General features: G+C 36.3%; 1 protein-coding gene across 1 annotated transcript in view; it reads right to left on the minus strand.

Annotated features, from left to right (window-relative positions):
* Positions 1 to 17,654, minus strand: part of ca10a (carbonic anhydrase Xa) — a 220,742-nt gene that overhangs the window by 172,172 nt on the left and 30,916 nt on the right. The window contains exon 2 of the mRNA XM_060889512.1: positions 17,153 to 17,227. Coding sequence (XP_060745495.1) covers positions 17,153 to 17,227 — 75 coding nt within the window. The remainder of the gene's footprint in view (positions 1 to 17,152; positions 17,228 to 17,654) is intronic.

Raw genomic sequence — 17,654 nt, forward strand, 5'->3', positions numbered from 1 at the left:
GAGAAACCGTGACAAGTCTGACGACGTCTCATCTCGGTTTGTGACCGAGGCAATTCACGAGGGGGCAGAACACACATCCCTGTGGGGTCACCTGTGCTCAAACACAATTCGGAGGAAGTCCAGGAACCCGTTCTCAACACTCAGGAGCTCGGTGCTCCAGTCGCACCTGGTGATGTTTGAGTTTGGAATGAATGATGACTTTAAATGCCAAGCTGAAATCAACGAACAACATTCTCACATTCATTTCTTCTCTAGTTGTGTGAAAGCTATCGTCTGTACTGTAGATCGGCCGAAGCAGTACACGACCTGGAGTGGGTCTATTCTAACAGACCACGTATTAGACCAGCTATCAGTGTGAACACCATGTTTGGATTTACACTCTATTCTTATTTCTATTCTTAATATTCTCATCTTAAAACCATGCATTTTTCTTACCACTTTATAAATAAATGCTTAGTTTATATTTCTATAAGCAGATTATATATTATTATTTTAAACAAAGAATTCTATAAAGCTATAAAGCATTATGAATGCATTATAATATGGTTTGCTTCTATACTTAGCTCATTATACTGTACATCACACAAGTAGCAGTTATCAGATGATAATTATATATTATATATAATATCAGAATATTATTTAGATAACATTATTAATGCGCATTATTATCTGGATGTTTATGTTCAATACCGGCCAATAATCTATATTATTAAATTTAAAGAAATGCCTTCAAAATTAATATATTTAAAGTATATTTAAAGAAATGCCTTCAAAAATAATAAAAGACATAAGAAGAGTAAAAATTTCTAAAAAATAACCCTAACCAGTAATAAACTGAATTGGTGTTAGAATACAGTGATACCTCGAGATATGAGTGCATTGACATTTTTTGAGATACAGGCTGTGAAATTTTTGAGATACGAGCATCCGAGCCGACGGCGTCGAAACAAAGATCCCCAACAACCACGTGTGAGATACGAACATCCGAGCCGACGCCGTCGAAACAAAGACCCACAACAACAACGTGTGCTCTGTTTCCCCCGCCTCAGATTCCCCCGTCTCACTCGGTTAGTGTTTGTGTAGCTCGCTTTGTTAACACTTGTGTAAAGCTGTGCTCGTATTTTGTGCTTTCATTTTGCGTACAGTAAAACTTTATCGCATTTAAAACTATGGGTCCTAAGCAAGTGAGTGTAAAGGACAGTGCTGTGAAGAACAAGATGATGTCTACTGAATTGAAACGGGAAATCATAGAAAAACATGACCAAGGTATGCGAGTGAAAGACTTGGCGATGCAGTACGAGCGGAATACATCAGCAGATGTTAGTGAGGAAAGAGTGAAATTGTAGCAATTAAGTTCAGTTAAGTTAAGAGAAGTTAAGTTCCATTTAAGTGTAAAGTAGCATTAAGAGTGTACAGTAGCGAGTAAGTGAACGAAAGTGAAAGTGTAATTCCTCCTAACTCCTCCGCCTGTTTACTCCTCCCTCAACCTCCGCGCGCATCTTCCGTAAAGTAAAACCAGTTTATTTTTTTAACATTCTCTTTTATTACTGTATGTTTTTATACAATATTTGTCATTTATAAATACAGGTACTGAACATTTTTCATATACAAAACACATAAACAAAACAACTGGAGTGGAATTTTGCGAGCTGGAACGGATTAATGGGATTTCAATTCATTTAAACGGTGAAAATTGCTTTGAGATACGAGCAATTTGAGATACGAGCAATTTGAGATACAAGCAAGGTCACGGAACGAATTAAACTCGTATCTCGAGGTATTACTGTATTTGCTTTTGTAAACAACAAACTAGAATTTGTGCTGTATTATTACAGTATGCTGATAACTTTTACTAAGCAAAAGTTTGAAGGAAAATTAAAAAAAATGTTACAGTTTATTATTTATTATTTTTTTTTTTACAGACATCTAAACATTTTGCTGAACCATTTTTATTTATTTATTTATTTATTTTTGGAAAAGAAACATTTTGGGAGGAAATTTTTGTTCTGACTCAATAAATATATATATATATATATATATATATACGTATATATATATATATATATATATATATATATATATATATATATATATATATATATATATATATATATATACAGTATATGAAATAAACAGGACTTTTGTGTAATTTCCTTTCCTAAAAGAAGGATATGATACAGATTTGAAATGACGCACGGCTCAACGCGGCGGATCGGATTGCAGATGGTTGATTTGTCTGTTCCTGATCATTTGTAACACAAAATTTTCAATAATTATGCAATTCCTTGATAAAATCCATAAAAATGACACCTGCGTGTCCTTTCCTTTGTGCTGATAACGTCATCAAGAATGGATCTGACATCATGTCGTCCGTCAGCGTCAGATCTTCACTCCTGTGTTGTGTAAACAGAGCTTACAGATTCCCCCCTCTCACAAACCTGTGACTTCACTTCCTACACTTCCTGCTTTTCTTGTAGAGAAACCTGTAGAGATGTTTCAGCTCCAGTTGTGTTCCACTCCATAAAGATTTCAGACCTTCTAAGAGAAGTTACCAACTCCATGTGGTCTTTGAGGACAACAACCTCCTCATCAATACACAATTATCAGACTGTATCTGACTGTAGAAAGGACTATTATTCATAATAACACACTCTGGTGTTTATAACAGTTTATAATCACACCCTCCAGTGTCACCCAAATGAGGATGAGGTTCACTTTTGAGTCTGGTCCCTCTCAAGGTTTCTTCCTCTTCCATCTAAGCGAGTTTTTCCTCACCACAGTCACCTCAGTCACCTCAGACTTGTTCATTAGGGATAAATACAAACATATTTAAATATATGTCTAATGTTAATCTTGAACTTCCTGTAATATATTTCTTACCTTCTCTAAAGCTGCTTGGAGACAATGTCCATTGTTAAACATGCTACACAAATAAAACTGAACTGAACTGAAACTACTAACTGAGCGTTCCACATCAGTCCACATCTGCACAGCACGGCTTCCTTTCTTTTCCTTCTACGACCCATAAACCTCTTAAACATCAACACATCGCTCTTCTCCAGTAAGTGGAAGCTGAGTAGTTTACTGCAATAACAATCTCAGTCTAATGGCACAGAACACTCACTGCTCAGATATTTATTTAACCATCCCATTTCTTCCATTATTAGATTTTTAATTGAATCATTTCCGTAATTATCCCGTGTAATAGTCTTGTATTATTGGCTATTATTATTGGCACCTTTTTATGTGCCATTCTGCTGTGTGTACCGCTGCGTTCCACTCTTCTGTGTTGGAGAGTAGTCGTGTTGCTGTACTGCGCAATGTGCCTTTTGTTTACTGTGTGTTTGACTCTGTTGTAGTTCTGCTGCAGAAATGTAAGATTTATATGACAAAAAAAAATTGTACATATTGTACATATTATTTTGATCCGGAAAATAAACAAACAAACAAACAAACAAACAAACAAACAAACAAATAAATAAATAAATAAAATCCTTGTACATCACATGCAGGTTTCGATCCTGATTTTAAATAAATAAACAAATAAACAAACAAACAAATAAATAAATAGATAAATCCTTGTACATACATAAATCACATACTGTTTATAATCATGATTAAAATAAATAAATAAATAAATAAATAAATAAATAAATAAATAAATAAATCATTGTACATCGCATACTGTTTATAATCATGATTTAAAAATAATAATAATAAATAAATAAATAAATAAATCCTTGTACATCACATACTGTTTATAATCATGATTTAAAAATAATAATAATAATAATAATTAATAAATAAATCCTTGTACATCACATGCAGGTTTTGATCCTGATTTTAAATAAATAAATAAATAAATAAATAAATAAATAAATAAATAAATTCTTGTACATCACATGCAGGTTTCGATCCTGAGTTTAATTAAATAAATAGATAAATAAATGAATGAATAAATAAATAAATAAATAAATAAATAAATCCTTGTACATGGTACATTTTTATCCTGATTTAAATCCTGATCCTCATTTAAGTTTTCGTTTTGAATTGATTATGGGTTTTGGACCCAATTTTAGTTCTAAAACTGATTTTAATTTGATTTTAATCTCGTCACCTTATTTTTATTCCGTTTCTGTTCCTAATTCTGAATATAAACTGAATTCTCATCTTAATTTGGACTTTAATCTGATTTGATTCTTTGTCTGATTTGATTCTGCACCTCATTCTGGGTCTCAAACCTGATTCTAATCCTTATAATGAGCCTTTTTCTGATCCTGAATGTGATTTTAATTCTAACACTAATTATGATCCTTGTGCTGAATCTGATTGTGATTCTGGTCAAGACTTTGCTTCTGATTGGTATTCTGACATTGATCCTGTTAATCTGATTCTGAACATGATTTTGATTCTAATCCTGTTTATTAGTCTGACTCTAATCCTGATCGTGCTCCTAACTGTGAATCTGATCGTGATCTTCATTCCGATTTTGATTCGGATTCTAGCTTTGAATCAAATTCTTATTCAGAGTCTTATTTTCATTCTGATCCTGAGTCGTAACTAGATTCCGATTCATATTCTGATTCGGTTCTTATGTGAGTGTCTGAATGCAAACTGTTGCAGTCTGTTGACTTGTTTATTATAACAAAAAAAAAAAAAAATCCTAGTTGATATCAAAGGAAATATAACAGGCAGACAGCGTTAGACGAGACACATCCTCGTCATAATGTGTAATTATGCAAATCAGACTCAAGACCTAGATACATTATTAATATATGAGAAAACTGGAATTGTGTGTGTACACAAAGCTTCCTCTGGGTTTTTTTGGACAGTTAAAGGTTCTGTACTAGAGTGTAACCTTTAGGAGATGGATTTTTTCTGTCCGTTCGTGTTCATGCATTCGATTACTTCCTTATTTTATAACATTATTTTTAGAATCATTTTGGAGCTGAATGTAAAGAAACAAACAACAGTAAAAGTGGATACTAGGAGTAAAAGGGGTGGAGCCATGAGGCGAGACACAAAGATAGTGACTTGTCTGTTCAATCTGAGGCACCAGCAACCTTTCAGTCTGCATTGTGTGTGTGTGTGTGTGTGTGTGTGTCTGTGTGTCTGTGTTTACTTTAAATCGAAGGTGTCAGATGCTAAGTAATCGCATTATAGCCGGACGGGAGACATGTCTCAACTGTTTTATTGTACAGTATTTTTTTTTTTTTTTGCAGCTTGACAGTAGCATCTCCGATAATCCTGTCCCAGATGTGACAGATAATACAGCCAACCTTCAAGCCTTTAGGAATTGACAGAGCCATCATAGCCTCCACCAGAACCATGGACAAAATCCCTCCAAGAATGTCCCGTCCTTCATCTCTCTCTCTCTCTCTCTCTCTCTCTCTGCTTTCTTTCTCTTTCTCTCTTTCGTTCAGTCGCTCTTTCCCCTCTGTCAGTCAAGTGGTGGTAAATAAAGGGGAGGTTATGAGAGGCTTCCTCCTGTAACCCCATCCATCACATAGTCTCTTAATACCTACAGCTGTCAGCCCTTCAGAGCAGATCTGCTGCGTGATGCATTTCACCGCCAAGCAGATTAGCTATTCTGGCTATATTCTGCTGCCTAAACTTAGCATTCCTGTGAGCCTCTGGGGAAAAGCTCTGATGACTGTCAATGAGATGAATTACCATTTCGCAACGCTGGTGAATTTTTGTTGCACAGGCGTTTCAATAGGGAGATTAAAGCAGGAGCTCTAGCACCGATCGTGAAATAAAGAGTAGAGAACGTCTGGCTTCCACGTGCTCTTTCATCACTGCGTCAACACAAATCTCTCAGGTGATGACTAGATAAATGCAAAATTCAGAAGACAAGTTTCAGAAAAAAAAAAGATAGACGCATTTCTTTCACATAGTAACACACCCTATGAAGTCTTTATGCATAAATCATTATAGCTGTGGTGCTTATAACTTCTGATATGTCGGCAGTGACTCATTGGAAGCATTTTTAGAAATAAACTCTGATAGTTCCTTACTAAGCTGTGTGAATAATTCCTCATTAGAATGACTAAACATCATCAGACGAATCATGGTAAACGATGACCCTTTATGTCTAAAGCTACCGTTTTATGTTGAATTTAAACAATGAAAAAATACAAAAAAATTTAAAATGTCATCACGTAGAGAATCAAATGAATTAAACCTATTATTTTATTCATTCATTCATTCATTCATTTTCTACCGCTTATCCGAACTACCTCGGGTCACGGGGAGCCTGTGTCTATCTCAGGCGTCATCGGGCATCAAGGCAGGATACACCCTGGACGGAGTGCCAACCCATCACAGGGCACACACACACACACACTCTCATTCACTCACACAATCACACACTAGGGACAATTTTCCAGAGATGCCAATCAACCTACCATGCATGTCTTTGGACCGGGGAGGAAACCGGAGTACCCGGAGGAAACCCCCGAGGCACAGGGAGAACATGCAAACTCCACACACACAAGGTGGAGGCGGGAATCGAACCCCCAACCCTGGAGGTGTGAGGCGAACTTGCTAAACACTAAGCCACCGTGACCCACTATTAAACATCACACTATTTTAAATTGTTCATAGTTCACAGAGAAATAAATAATAAAAGTCTTGTTTTTTCTATCACAGCAAAGAAAGAGATTGTTTTTCTCTAAAACTAGCAACACTGATCAGTGCCTTTAAATATATACGTCAATCCGTTTTAATACAACAGCGATGATAAATGATAAAACACTTTACAAGCGTGATGTTCCGTCCTGATGAAGGACAATGGATCATTTAGTAGCAAATGAGCAGGTTTTCTATACAAAGAAGCTTTTTACTGGAGATGTCTTAATTGCAGTCTCTCTCTCTCTCTCTCTCTCTCTCTCTCTCTGTCTCTCTCTCTCTCTCTCTCTCTCTCTCTCTCTGTGTATCTGTCTCTCTCTCTCTCTCTCTCTCTCTGTCTCTCTCTCTCTCTCTCTCTCTCTCTCTCTCTCTCTCTCTCTCTCTCTCTCTCTCTCTCTCTCTCTCTCTCCTTCTTTCTGTCTGTTCTGTTACCCAGCAGATGAACAATAAAATATAATTGATATTATTTCTTTTATTAGACAGACAAAGACTCAGAAATGAGACTCATGTTTATTGTTTATTGTTTTTAATGAGACGTAGTGAATCTGTCTCAGCTCTCAATCTGAAGAACGACTGACTGAAGGTAAAGTTTGTGGACACCGGACCATCAACCCCACATGTACATCTACACCAAACCGTTACCATGAAGCTGGTAGCACACAATTGTTCACTGCAACTATGGTTAAAGGCCCAAATCTGTTTTAGCAGTGCAACGTCCATGAAGATATAGAGTGTGGAGGATAAGCGGAAGTCGAAGTGGTGAAGAACTCGAGTGTCCTGAACAGAGCCCTGACTCTGACTCTGACTCAAGCCCACTGAACACCTCTGAACTGGAACTGGAGCCTCCTCATCATCCTGACTTCAGTGTCTCATCTCACTAATGCTCTACAGCAGAATGATCACAAATCACCACAGACATGCTCGAAACATCTAGTATAAAAATGTCAGAGAAGAGAGAAGAGGAAAGGAAAGGAGAGAGGACAAGACAAGACAATGAGATGAGATGAGATGAGATGAAAGAAGAGTGTAGAAGAGAAGAGAAGAACAGAGAAGAAAAGAGAAGAGAAGAGAAGAGAAGAGAAGAACAGAGAAGAGAAGAGAAGCGAAAAGAGAAGAGAAGAGAAGAGAAGAGAAGAGAAGAGAAGAGAAGAGAAGAGAAAGGAAGAGAAGAAAAGAAATGATAAAAAAGAGAAGAGTGGAGAAGAGAAGAGAAGAGAAGAGAAGAGAAGAGAAGAGAAGAGAAGAGAAGAGAAGAGAAGAGAAGATAAAAAAGAGAAGAGAAGAGTGGAGAAGAGAAGAGAAGAGAAGAGAAGAGAAGAGAAGAGAAGAGAAGAGAAGAGAAGAGAAGAATGGAGAAGAGAAGAGAAGAGAAGAGAAGAATGGAGAAGATAAGAGATGAAAAGAAAAGATACGAAAAGAGAAGAAAAGAGAAGAGTGGAGCTAATTATTTTATTTATTTATTTATTTATTTATTTATTTATTTGAATTAGGACAGTGCACATTAATCAACAAATCAGCAATGAGCATCAGTGTAAATATGCCGGAATTAGCACAATAGCTAAATTTCATCCGTTGTCCTAAGGCAGGTATCATAAAAAGTTTGTTATGACAGTAAAAAGAGAATAAATCTGGATCCTGATGTTCAAACACATGACCATGATCATCAGACCATCATCTTCAGTCCCTTGAGGTTCTAGGGCCACAAATAAAATAAAAAAGAGAACTCTACATCATACTTTGTGTACTTCTGTAACAACTACAAAACAAGTCCCTGTTATGGCTCATGTTACAGCCGTTAAATCACCAGCCTATTGTTTTTTTATTTGTTTATTAATAAAATGAACACACATTCATTTCTTTATATGTTTTTATTTATTTATTTAATTAAATTAGTGCAAATTATTTGTCGATCTTCATAACTATTCTGAAAACATAACAAATGTGAAGGTATAGTGTGTGAATTTTGATTTGCCGACAGCTCGAGGGTTAACTGTTCTTGTTCAGGGGTTGTGTGATCACTAAATAAAAATTCAAATTCCTCTAAAAATACTAACTCCGGCTGCACAGGGCAGCGTCTGTATATTTCTTGTGAAACTGCTCATGCAGTAACCGTTAGCTGCCTCGTAAAGACACGATAAATTTCGGCTCTACTAAGGCATGCTAGCGCTGAAGGTCAGGGGTTTAAAGTTAAACGGCTCAATTAGAGTGAATGATTAGGCAATAGCATGTCTGTGGTTTATATAAAAAAGAAAGATCAAAATGATCAAGACGTTGTGCATTTCGCCTTAAAAGAATAAAACACAGCCTCAGATTTTTTAAAAAAATATTTATTTTCACTCTTTAGGCTAAGGCTTGCAATATTCTTCTTCGTCTTCTTCTTCTTCTTCTTCTTCTTCTTCTTCTTCTTCTTCTTATTATTATTATTATTATTATTATTATTGTTGTTTTTGTTGTTGTCTTCGGGTTTTACTTATTTTAGTTGAATAAAAATATAATGAATATTTTTTAAAGGTTAAATATCATTTCAAATATAAATTATACCTTTCTTTTTTAAAAATAGTTAATGTTTTTATTATTATTATTATTATTATTATTATTATTATTATTATTATAATTATTATTATAATTATTATTATTATTATTGTTAATATTATTATTATTATTATTAATAATACTATTATTATTATGAATATTACTATTATTATTATATTAAGACTGTATTTTTTGAGTTATATTTTTACAGTATTCATTTTCATTTAATATGCAAGACATTTTTAATATTTTAGAATTTGCCAACACACAGAAATTATAAAATTAAATTATAAATCCCCATATTTAAAATTTAAGGTATAATAATCACATATCAATGTCCTTACATTCTAGAACACTTGATATGATTGAAATTACTTACAGTACTTAATGTGAAATGATTTTTTTTTCTACTGAGAAAAAAAAAATAGAGAGAGATTTTTTTAATCTGTATTTTCCAATAAGATTCACTCGTTAGGCTTAGGCTTGCAAAATTATTATTATTATTATTATTATTATTATTATTATTATTATTATTATTATTATTATAATTATTTTTTATTTATTTTTTTTTAATTATTATTATCAATGTGGATGTTGCTTTGGGGTTTTATTTATTTATTTATAATATTTTTTTTTTACTTACAGAAAATATTTTTTTTATTTTTATTTATTATGATAATTAGTTTAGTTCATAATGTCCATGAGTATGAAGCTATTATACAGACATTTTTTTTTAAAAGAAATTTAAATAAGTTGAGAATTTCCTAAACATTCTACAGACACGGTACATGTTGCATGTGTAACAAAGTCACTGCTAACAGTTAAGGGGTGAAGCCAGACAGGTCTCCAGTCATCACCTGATCTCTTCCAATAATGTTTTAGACATAAACACCTATGCCCTAAAGTCCTTTCTCTGTTTCCTTAATGAAGTTTCGATCAATGCCCATCAGTCTGTAAATGGCCTGCACTTGCTCGACACGCAGGAAGTACTCGCCCATTAGCATCCTCTATTGATTTTATCAGGCTTGACTTAAAACTGGATGGACGGCTTGAACTATGTTGGAGCTCTGTTTTCTAAACTGCGCTGAGAGAACTGTCAGAGATCATGACCCTCTGTCAGGGTGCTTCTTTAAAATATACGGATAGACGCACATTCTTTTAGCACTGTAATGTTAAGAGCTGGGATTGCTAGCAGGACAAGTACACAATACGACTATGCTAAAATGACACAACAGCATATACAGTGTTTATGAGCAAATGATAAGGACAAATTCACACACATTTAAAAATGATAAACACCTCTATGATCATGGAGAATATTTCCTGCACCGGGTTGTTAAGTGCTGCGATGGTATAGCGTACCATGGTATGTTGTTTAGAAGGCTGAATTGTACTGACATAAGAGTTTCCAATCAACAAATCTGAGATGTCCGATGTGGCCTGAGGAGCTGAGGATCTGATGGTCTTCAGTCAGACATCAAGTCAACAACAATTCTGAAGGTTTACTCACTCATTCTCACTCACGGGGAGAACATGCAAACTCCACACACACAAGGCGGAGGCGGGAATCGAACCCCCAACCCTGGAGGTGTGAGGCGAACGTGCTAACCACTAAGCCACCGTCCCACCTGAAGGTTTACTCCATTAGCCTTTAATCGATCATAAAGACTACTTTCTATTATGATTGTAATTGAGTCAAGTGACATAAGCTCATGTTATGACATGTTCCATCATTAGATCATAGGACGTATTGTCATGGGTCATAGCATCATGTGAATAAGCCTTTATACGATTACTAGTTATGTCAGCTGTCATAACAGGCTTATGTAAGTGTTATGTACCCTGATGGTGTTTTTGCATATCATTTATATATAGGATTGTATTTGCAATTTTTTTCCTGAGCAGTATTTTCTTTATCTTCTTTCTAAGCGGCATACAGTATCATTCAAAACAACTCTTTCTCCACGACGGGTTTAACTCCCAGCCGCAGCATCGCTTCTAACAGGACTATTCGGTTTTTCCATCACTTTTCAGAAAGTGCATATTATCAGTCCTGTGTGGTGCCAAGTGAAGAGCAGAGTGAAAGACTATGCTAAGACTCATCAGCCTGCACCAGCTGAGACCTCCATACATGCCAGTCAGTCCCTAGGGCAAACTCCATCCAGCCCCAACGCAGGACTAGAAACTGGTTTTCAAAAGACGTGATCAGAGGCTTGGAAAATAATGGCCGGTTGAGCTTGCAGGGCACAGAACCCTAGAGAGTCAGAGGGTTACAGCTATCCTCTCCTCACCACGGGCTCATTGCCACACCACCGGTGAATAAGCGGGAGCCAGATTGCCAATCTCCGACATTCTACTTAACGGCTCGAGATGGTGTGTCACCATGCCCAGTGTGAGATCCCACAGGATGTGACTCTGACTCTGAGATACTGCTTTAAGACATTTCTCCCCAACTCGCTTTCTTTCTATATCTACACTTACACAATATAATCCTCTGAGGAGAAAAATAATCAACCCAAAAAAATAAATAAATAAATAATATCCCTAATAACCTACGTAGACAGGGGACAGGAAATATAATTGTGAATTTTAAAATTCCAGAAAAGGTCTTAATGATAATTTTGAAAGAAAGAAAATAATAGATGGCTGTTTATTGTCATCGCATATTATTTTAATATCAGAACTATCATTATAAACCATTTTCTTAAGGCTATTTTACCAAGGACCAAAAGAAGTAGAAAATCCTTCAATCTATGTCAATGTTGTTAGCAATAATTGGTATACTTTCTTTAACCATATAGGTTGGGACAGAGGTAGCTTATGGATTAAGTTACTGAACTACTTACAGATTGGAAGGTTGTGAGTTTAAATCCCAGAACCACCGAGCAGCCATTGACAAGCCCTTGAACAAAACCCTCAACCTTCAATAACTCCGGTTTTATAAACGAGATAAATGTAAGTAGCTAAATAGTATAAATATAGAAATATTTTTTGTTGTTCTTGTTGTTTTTTTTAAGAAGAATCGTCCTTAGACACCTACTTACCCCTGGAGTAAGATTTTCCTTCCAGCTTCAAAGTAAAAGAAAATAAAGTATTTAATAAGAACTGTTTGTATCATCTGATAACAAACTAGTTTCAAGAGACTGGATGAACATTGTAGATGTTTAAATATGTCCATTTCTATAAAAAACTGAAATGTTATGAGAAGAATTAGCCTGTCGGTGGTGAAGAGATGGAGATTCATTTATTCAGTCATTCATTCATCTTCTACCGCTTATCCGAACTACTTCGGGTCACGGGGAGCCTGTGCCTATCTCAGGCATCATTGGGCATCAAGGCAGGATACACCCTGGACGGAGTGCCAACCCATCGCAGGGCACACACACACTCTCATTCACTCACGCAATCACACACTAGGGACAATTTTCCAGAGATGCCAATCAACCTACCATGCATGTCTTTGGACTGGGGGAGGAAACCGGAGTACCCGGAGGAAACCCCCGAGGCACGGGGAGAACATGCAAACTCCACACACACAAGGTGGAGGCTGGAATCGAACCCCGACCCTGGAGGTGTGAGGCGAACGTGCTAACCACTAAGCCACCATGCCCCCCAGAGATGGACATGCAGAGCTCAAATTTGGTAAACAGGTATATAGTGCTGTGTTTTAGAATTTTGATTCATTTTGTGGCAATTGGCCAATTGTAAGACTGCCAAATGCTTGGGAAATTCTGATTGCCCATTGGCAGCCATGATTTAATCATTAAGTAATCTGTAAAAAATGTGGTACTGTAGCCTAATGGTTAAGGTGTTGAACTACTTATCAGAAGGTTGTGAATTTGAATCCCATGTCAACCAACCTGCCACTGCCAGGCCCCTGAATGTATTGAATAAGTCACTCTGTATAAGCGTGTATTCTGTAAATGTAAAAATTTACTTGCATCCTAGAAAAATGTGTCTTAAAACATCTTAAAAAATTCTACACCCTTGAACAAAAAGGTGTTTTTTTTTTCTCTCGTTTTAGCACTGTAGCTGAGAAATGGCATTCAAGAGAAGTTTGACCTTACAGTGACTAAGTGTATTGTTTCTGAAGAGAGGACATTGGGATCACAAGACAATTCTCATTTAGTGAATAATAGCTACAGAAAACAGTGTCGGACTAAAGGTTTGGCCGTTTTGGTTAAGATGCTCGGACCCCTATTACAAGTAATAATACAGAATAGAATTACTGTATATATAAGATTAATCGACATGACACCAAGAGTCTCAGACGCTTCAGTGCTTGGACCCAAAGTAATAAACTCTAAGCATATCCATATAACCCCAACATCCTGCCCTATCTATAAAGTTTAATGCTAATAACCTGGTCACAGATGGCTCATAAGGAGTTTATATGCTCCACAGACAGAACTACAGGACACAGGAATGAATATTTTGCATACATTCCTCAGAGATAGCAGGAGAAATCACCTCCATGACCTGACCACCGTTGGCCCGAATTGTTAGATTTAAAACGAAACATTAATCAAAATGTGACGTAATATGTGAAGCCACGGAATACTTCCAGACCATACAGTAGTAGATAAGTGCGAAGCTGAAAAGGTAAACTATACGATACGTACGACTGAATTGCAAAACGTCTCCCTTCTGAGACATTTTAACCTTTATGTGACAAAGCATGAGAAATCTAAAAAAAAAAAAGAAAAATAGAGGCAAAGTGAATACAGACAGAACTAAACGCTCCTTTGTCTCATCTTCCAAACCTTGACATTTACCTTCTTCAGGAATCATGTGGTGAATATAAATTTTATGATTTTATACAGCAGGTGGCCCGGTTTATAAACCTGCATCTGGAGAACAGTAGTGTATTCGAAACAAAAATGAATTTCAAAAAGCATGTGCATAAAAATCCAGCCTGGAAATTCTCACGATAAAATATAAAAAAATAAAAAGAAATATTTTCATAATAAAGAAGGAACAAACAGAATAAGGTGGATAATGAACTTGTTTCCTAAAGGTTCTGCTTGAACAACCACAATTTAAGTGCAATAATAAGGCCTTTTTACACCTGGTCACTTCAGGTGTTGTCTCTGATCCGATAGCTATCTGATTTGTTAAAACTGTTCCGTTTACATTAGGCCAAATTAATGCGTCTCGGCGAATCGGATATCGATCCGATCTTTCTACTCCCGCTCGTAATGCAAATATATTTTACCTCATTTCCGGGGTGATTGAATTGGAACACGCTTTGGTGTGTACGCTTTGGTTTCTAAATGTTTTACAAAGCTTTTGTTGGACGCTTTCGTCGCTCCAAAGAGCAATAAGTGCCTGCGTGTCGTCCGTGTTGTTTGTTTGTGGCGCGATGCACGACTCGTGAGTCACTTGCGAGTGACGTCCTTCCGTTTGGGAGGAGTATAGTGCTGACGTATGTGGCTTGAACAACCACATGCATCTGAAATGCGTCCCAGACCACCTCCTGAAGTGGTTTATATCCGTCTCCAAAACGTTTCGGAGGGCATTTAGACCTGGTCTTTTTACCGTCAGATAGCTATCAGATCACAGAAAACGCATGAAGTGACCAGGTGTAAAAAGCCCTACAAGGATAAGGCATTGTGACTACAATAAATAGTCAAGTATTTGCAGACACTGGAAATGTAATACAGATCATACTGTAGTAGTAAATCTTATTCACGTTTGTCCTTTAAGGTTGATTTTTTTTAACCACCACAATGGAAGCAATTTACTTACTGAGTTGAAGAAGTCCATTCTGAAAAACTGAACGAAAATGATTCATTCAGAAGAAAGTTTAACGAACAGGGTTTCTGATATGAACCAGAAGGCGACAACAACAATGCTCATAAACACTGGCAGGACTGACAGAAAGTCAGGATTAAACAACAGACGCAAACTAGAAAAGAGAAGCAAATTATACATCAGGGATTTTTCACGCAAAGATGCTTGGAAGCAAAATTTTCCATTTGTCAAATCTGCTTCACGATCGGCTTCTCGGATCTCGGCTGACGCTTCCGAATTGTTCCAGGAAGAAAACTGGCCAAGACTACAGGGCTAATGTGAGTCTAAATGTTTTACCATCTGCAGTGCACTTCACTCAGCATCTCATCTCCAGACACATGAAATCCTTGAAAGTCATTGTAAACTTTCCACTGTGCCAACACAGACGTTTCATTTCAGACAGATATTTGTTGTAGCACCATCACCAATCTCCAGCCTCCCTGAGCCACCCTGATACACTGAATTCTTAATAAATATTCCAATCTGAATTCATAGAGCTCCACTTTCTCTTACTATTTTCATTTTCCTTAGAAATGATCACCTTCCTGAACTTTGTGAGTCAAATCTAAAGATTTTGTTGTATTTCCTTCGTCTCTAGACCGCCATTTTGCTTTCCTTTATAAATAATAGGTGCACAATGATGAAATGTTCTTCCCAACAAGCAGCAGTACAAATACTATGAGTGAATCATTTCTTCAGCAAGATCAGTATTAGTACTTTAAGTCATTTTCTTCCACAATAAGAATCAATATTAACATGCTGAGTCATTCTCATCATCACCAACTATAGTATTGTTACTCTGAGTAATTCCCAACCTCATAAAAGCAGTAATATTTTAAGTGATTCTCAAAGAATCATTTAGAGTATTAATGCAGAATCATTTAGAAAATGAATGCTGAATTATTTGAAGTATTAATGCTGAATCAGTTAGAGAATTATGGTGGAATCTTTCAGAGTATTAAAGCTGAATCATTTAGAGTAAGACTGCGGAATCATTTAGAGTGTTAATGCTGAATCATTAAGACTATTAATACTGAATCATTTAGAGTATTAATAATGCATAATTTATAGTATTAATCCTGAATCATTTAAAGTATTAATGCTGAATCATTTAGAGTATGATTGCTGAATCATTTAAAGTATTAATACTGAATCATTTAGAGTATTAATACTGAATCATTTAAAGTAATAATGCTGAATCATTTAGAGTATGACTGCTGAATCATTTAAAGTATTAATGCTGAATCATTTAGAGTATTAACGCTGATCAATAAGCAGCAGAATTAATATGTGCAGTGATTTTAAAAGATCATTCAGATTTTTAATGCTGACTCTTTTCCCCAATTAGATATTTTAAGTGATTCATCCTCAATATAATGCCTTTTTGTAACACCTTGTTGTTGTCTTGTACAGCGAGAAGCATTATTAACACTCTGAGGGAATTATTTCCTCATTAAGAGCAGTATTTAGACTCTAATCAAGAACCTAATCCTCAACAAGAAGCAATGTTAATACTCAAAGATTCTGTTCTTCATCAGGAAGTGTGTTCTATTACTGTATGGTAAAGTACGTTTTCGGTGCCTTACCCACCCTCATGATGACTTTGAAACACAACTTCAACAAGGTCTAAAGACGAAGCAGAACAAAAGGTTGTGACGGCGAGTCAGTGACTGAGCGGAGGAGCCGGTCAGGGCCACCTCGGGCCACTCTACAGTTCAGGATAATGGCCAGAAGATGAACATGAGCTTTAGCAGGGACGGTGTACAGGCTGAGGTCACGGTCACAACATGATAAATTTGCCATTAGTCCGCAGAAAAAAAATGCTCCACTCGTTCTCCTCTCAGTCAGAGCACCCTGGATATATGACATAACCTTCTGAGAGATCCTACTTTACCAGATCTGGAAGAACCCCATTATGATTTAGGGGTTGCTTCAAATGTCAAAGTCTGAGTGAACAAAACTGAAGGCAACTTTTCTGTGCAACAACATGGTGTGTACAGTAATATCTCTTCTGCCATCGATGTCATATGTAAATCAGCTAAAATTTTTTCCTCGTGAATAGTAAACGATGCAGATATTACACCTTCAAAGTTGATCTACATAGCAATTCAAGAAATTCAAGACAATTCACTAATCACTAATAAAAGAATTGAAACATTGCAGATTTCAGAAAACACCACAGTGTGAAATTCATTACCTGGAACGAAGCTCCCTTGGACGACTTCTTTGTAAGCCCACCATCCCTCATGAATTTTGGGGGGACCTGGCTGAGCTGAGAGAGGAAAAATAGAAAAAAGAAATAAGTTTTTGTTTTCTCTTTTTTTTAAAAAAAATTCTATTTCATTTCAAAGCTTCCACACCTACAGTATTCCCTCTAATTTCTCAGTCTTTAACGAGTGTTCAATGGTACTACCCAGTACCGACGCTTGTACTTAAGGGGCATCGATATGAAAAGGCATCATTGTAGGACGGGTTAAAAAAAAAACCTTACAGTAAGGTTGTACTTTATAATTGAGGTGCCTGAGTAGAAATCCCACTACTGAAGCAGGCCATGACCTGGAATTACAGGGCAAGATCTGGGGGATATTGAATTCTTACACCCAAACTTCTTTGTCCATACACTGCCACTCATGGCTTAAAGGCAGGGGCAGAGGTGGCACAGCAGCTTTTTAATAGAAGTGGAGGTGGGATAATCTTTG

This window comes from Tachysurus vachellii, chromosome 2 (assembly GCF_030014155.1).
Source record: "Tachysurus vachellii isolate PV-2020 chromosome 2, HZAU_Pvac_v1, whole genome shotgun sequence".
Lineage (NCBI taxonomy): Eukaryota > Metazoa > Chordata > Actinopteri > Siluriformes > Bagridae > Tachysurus > Tachysurus vachellii.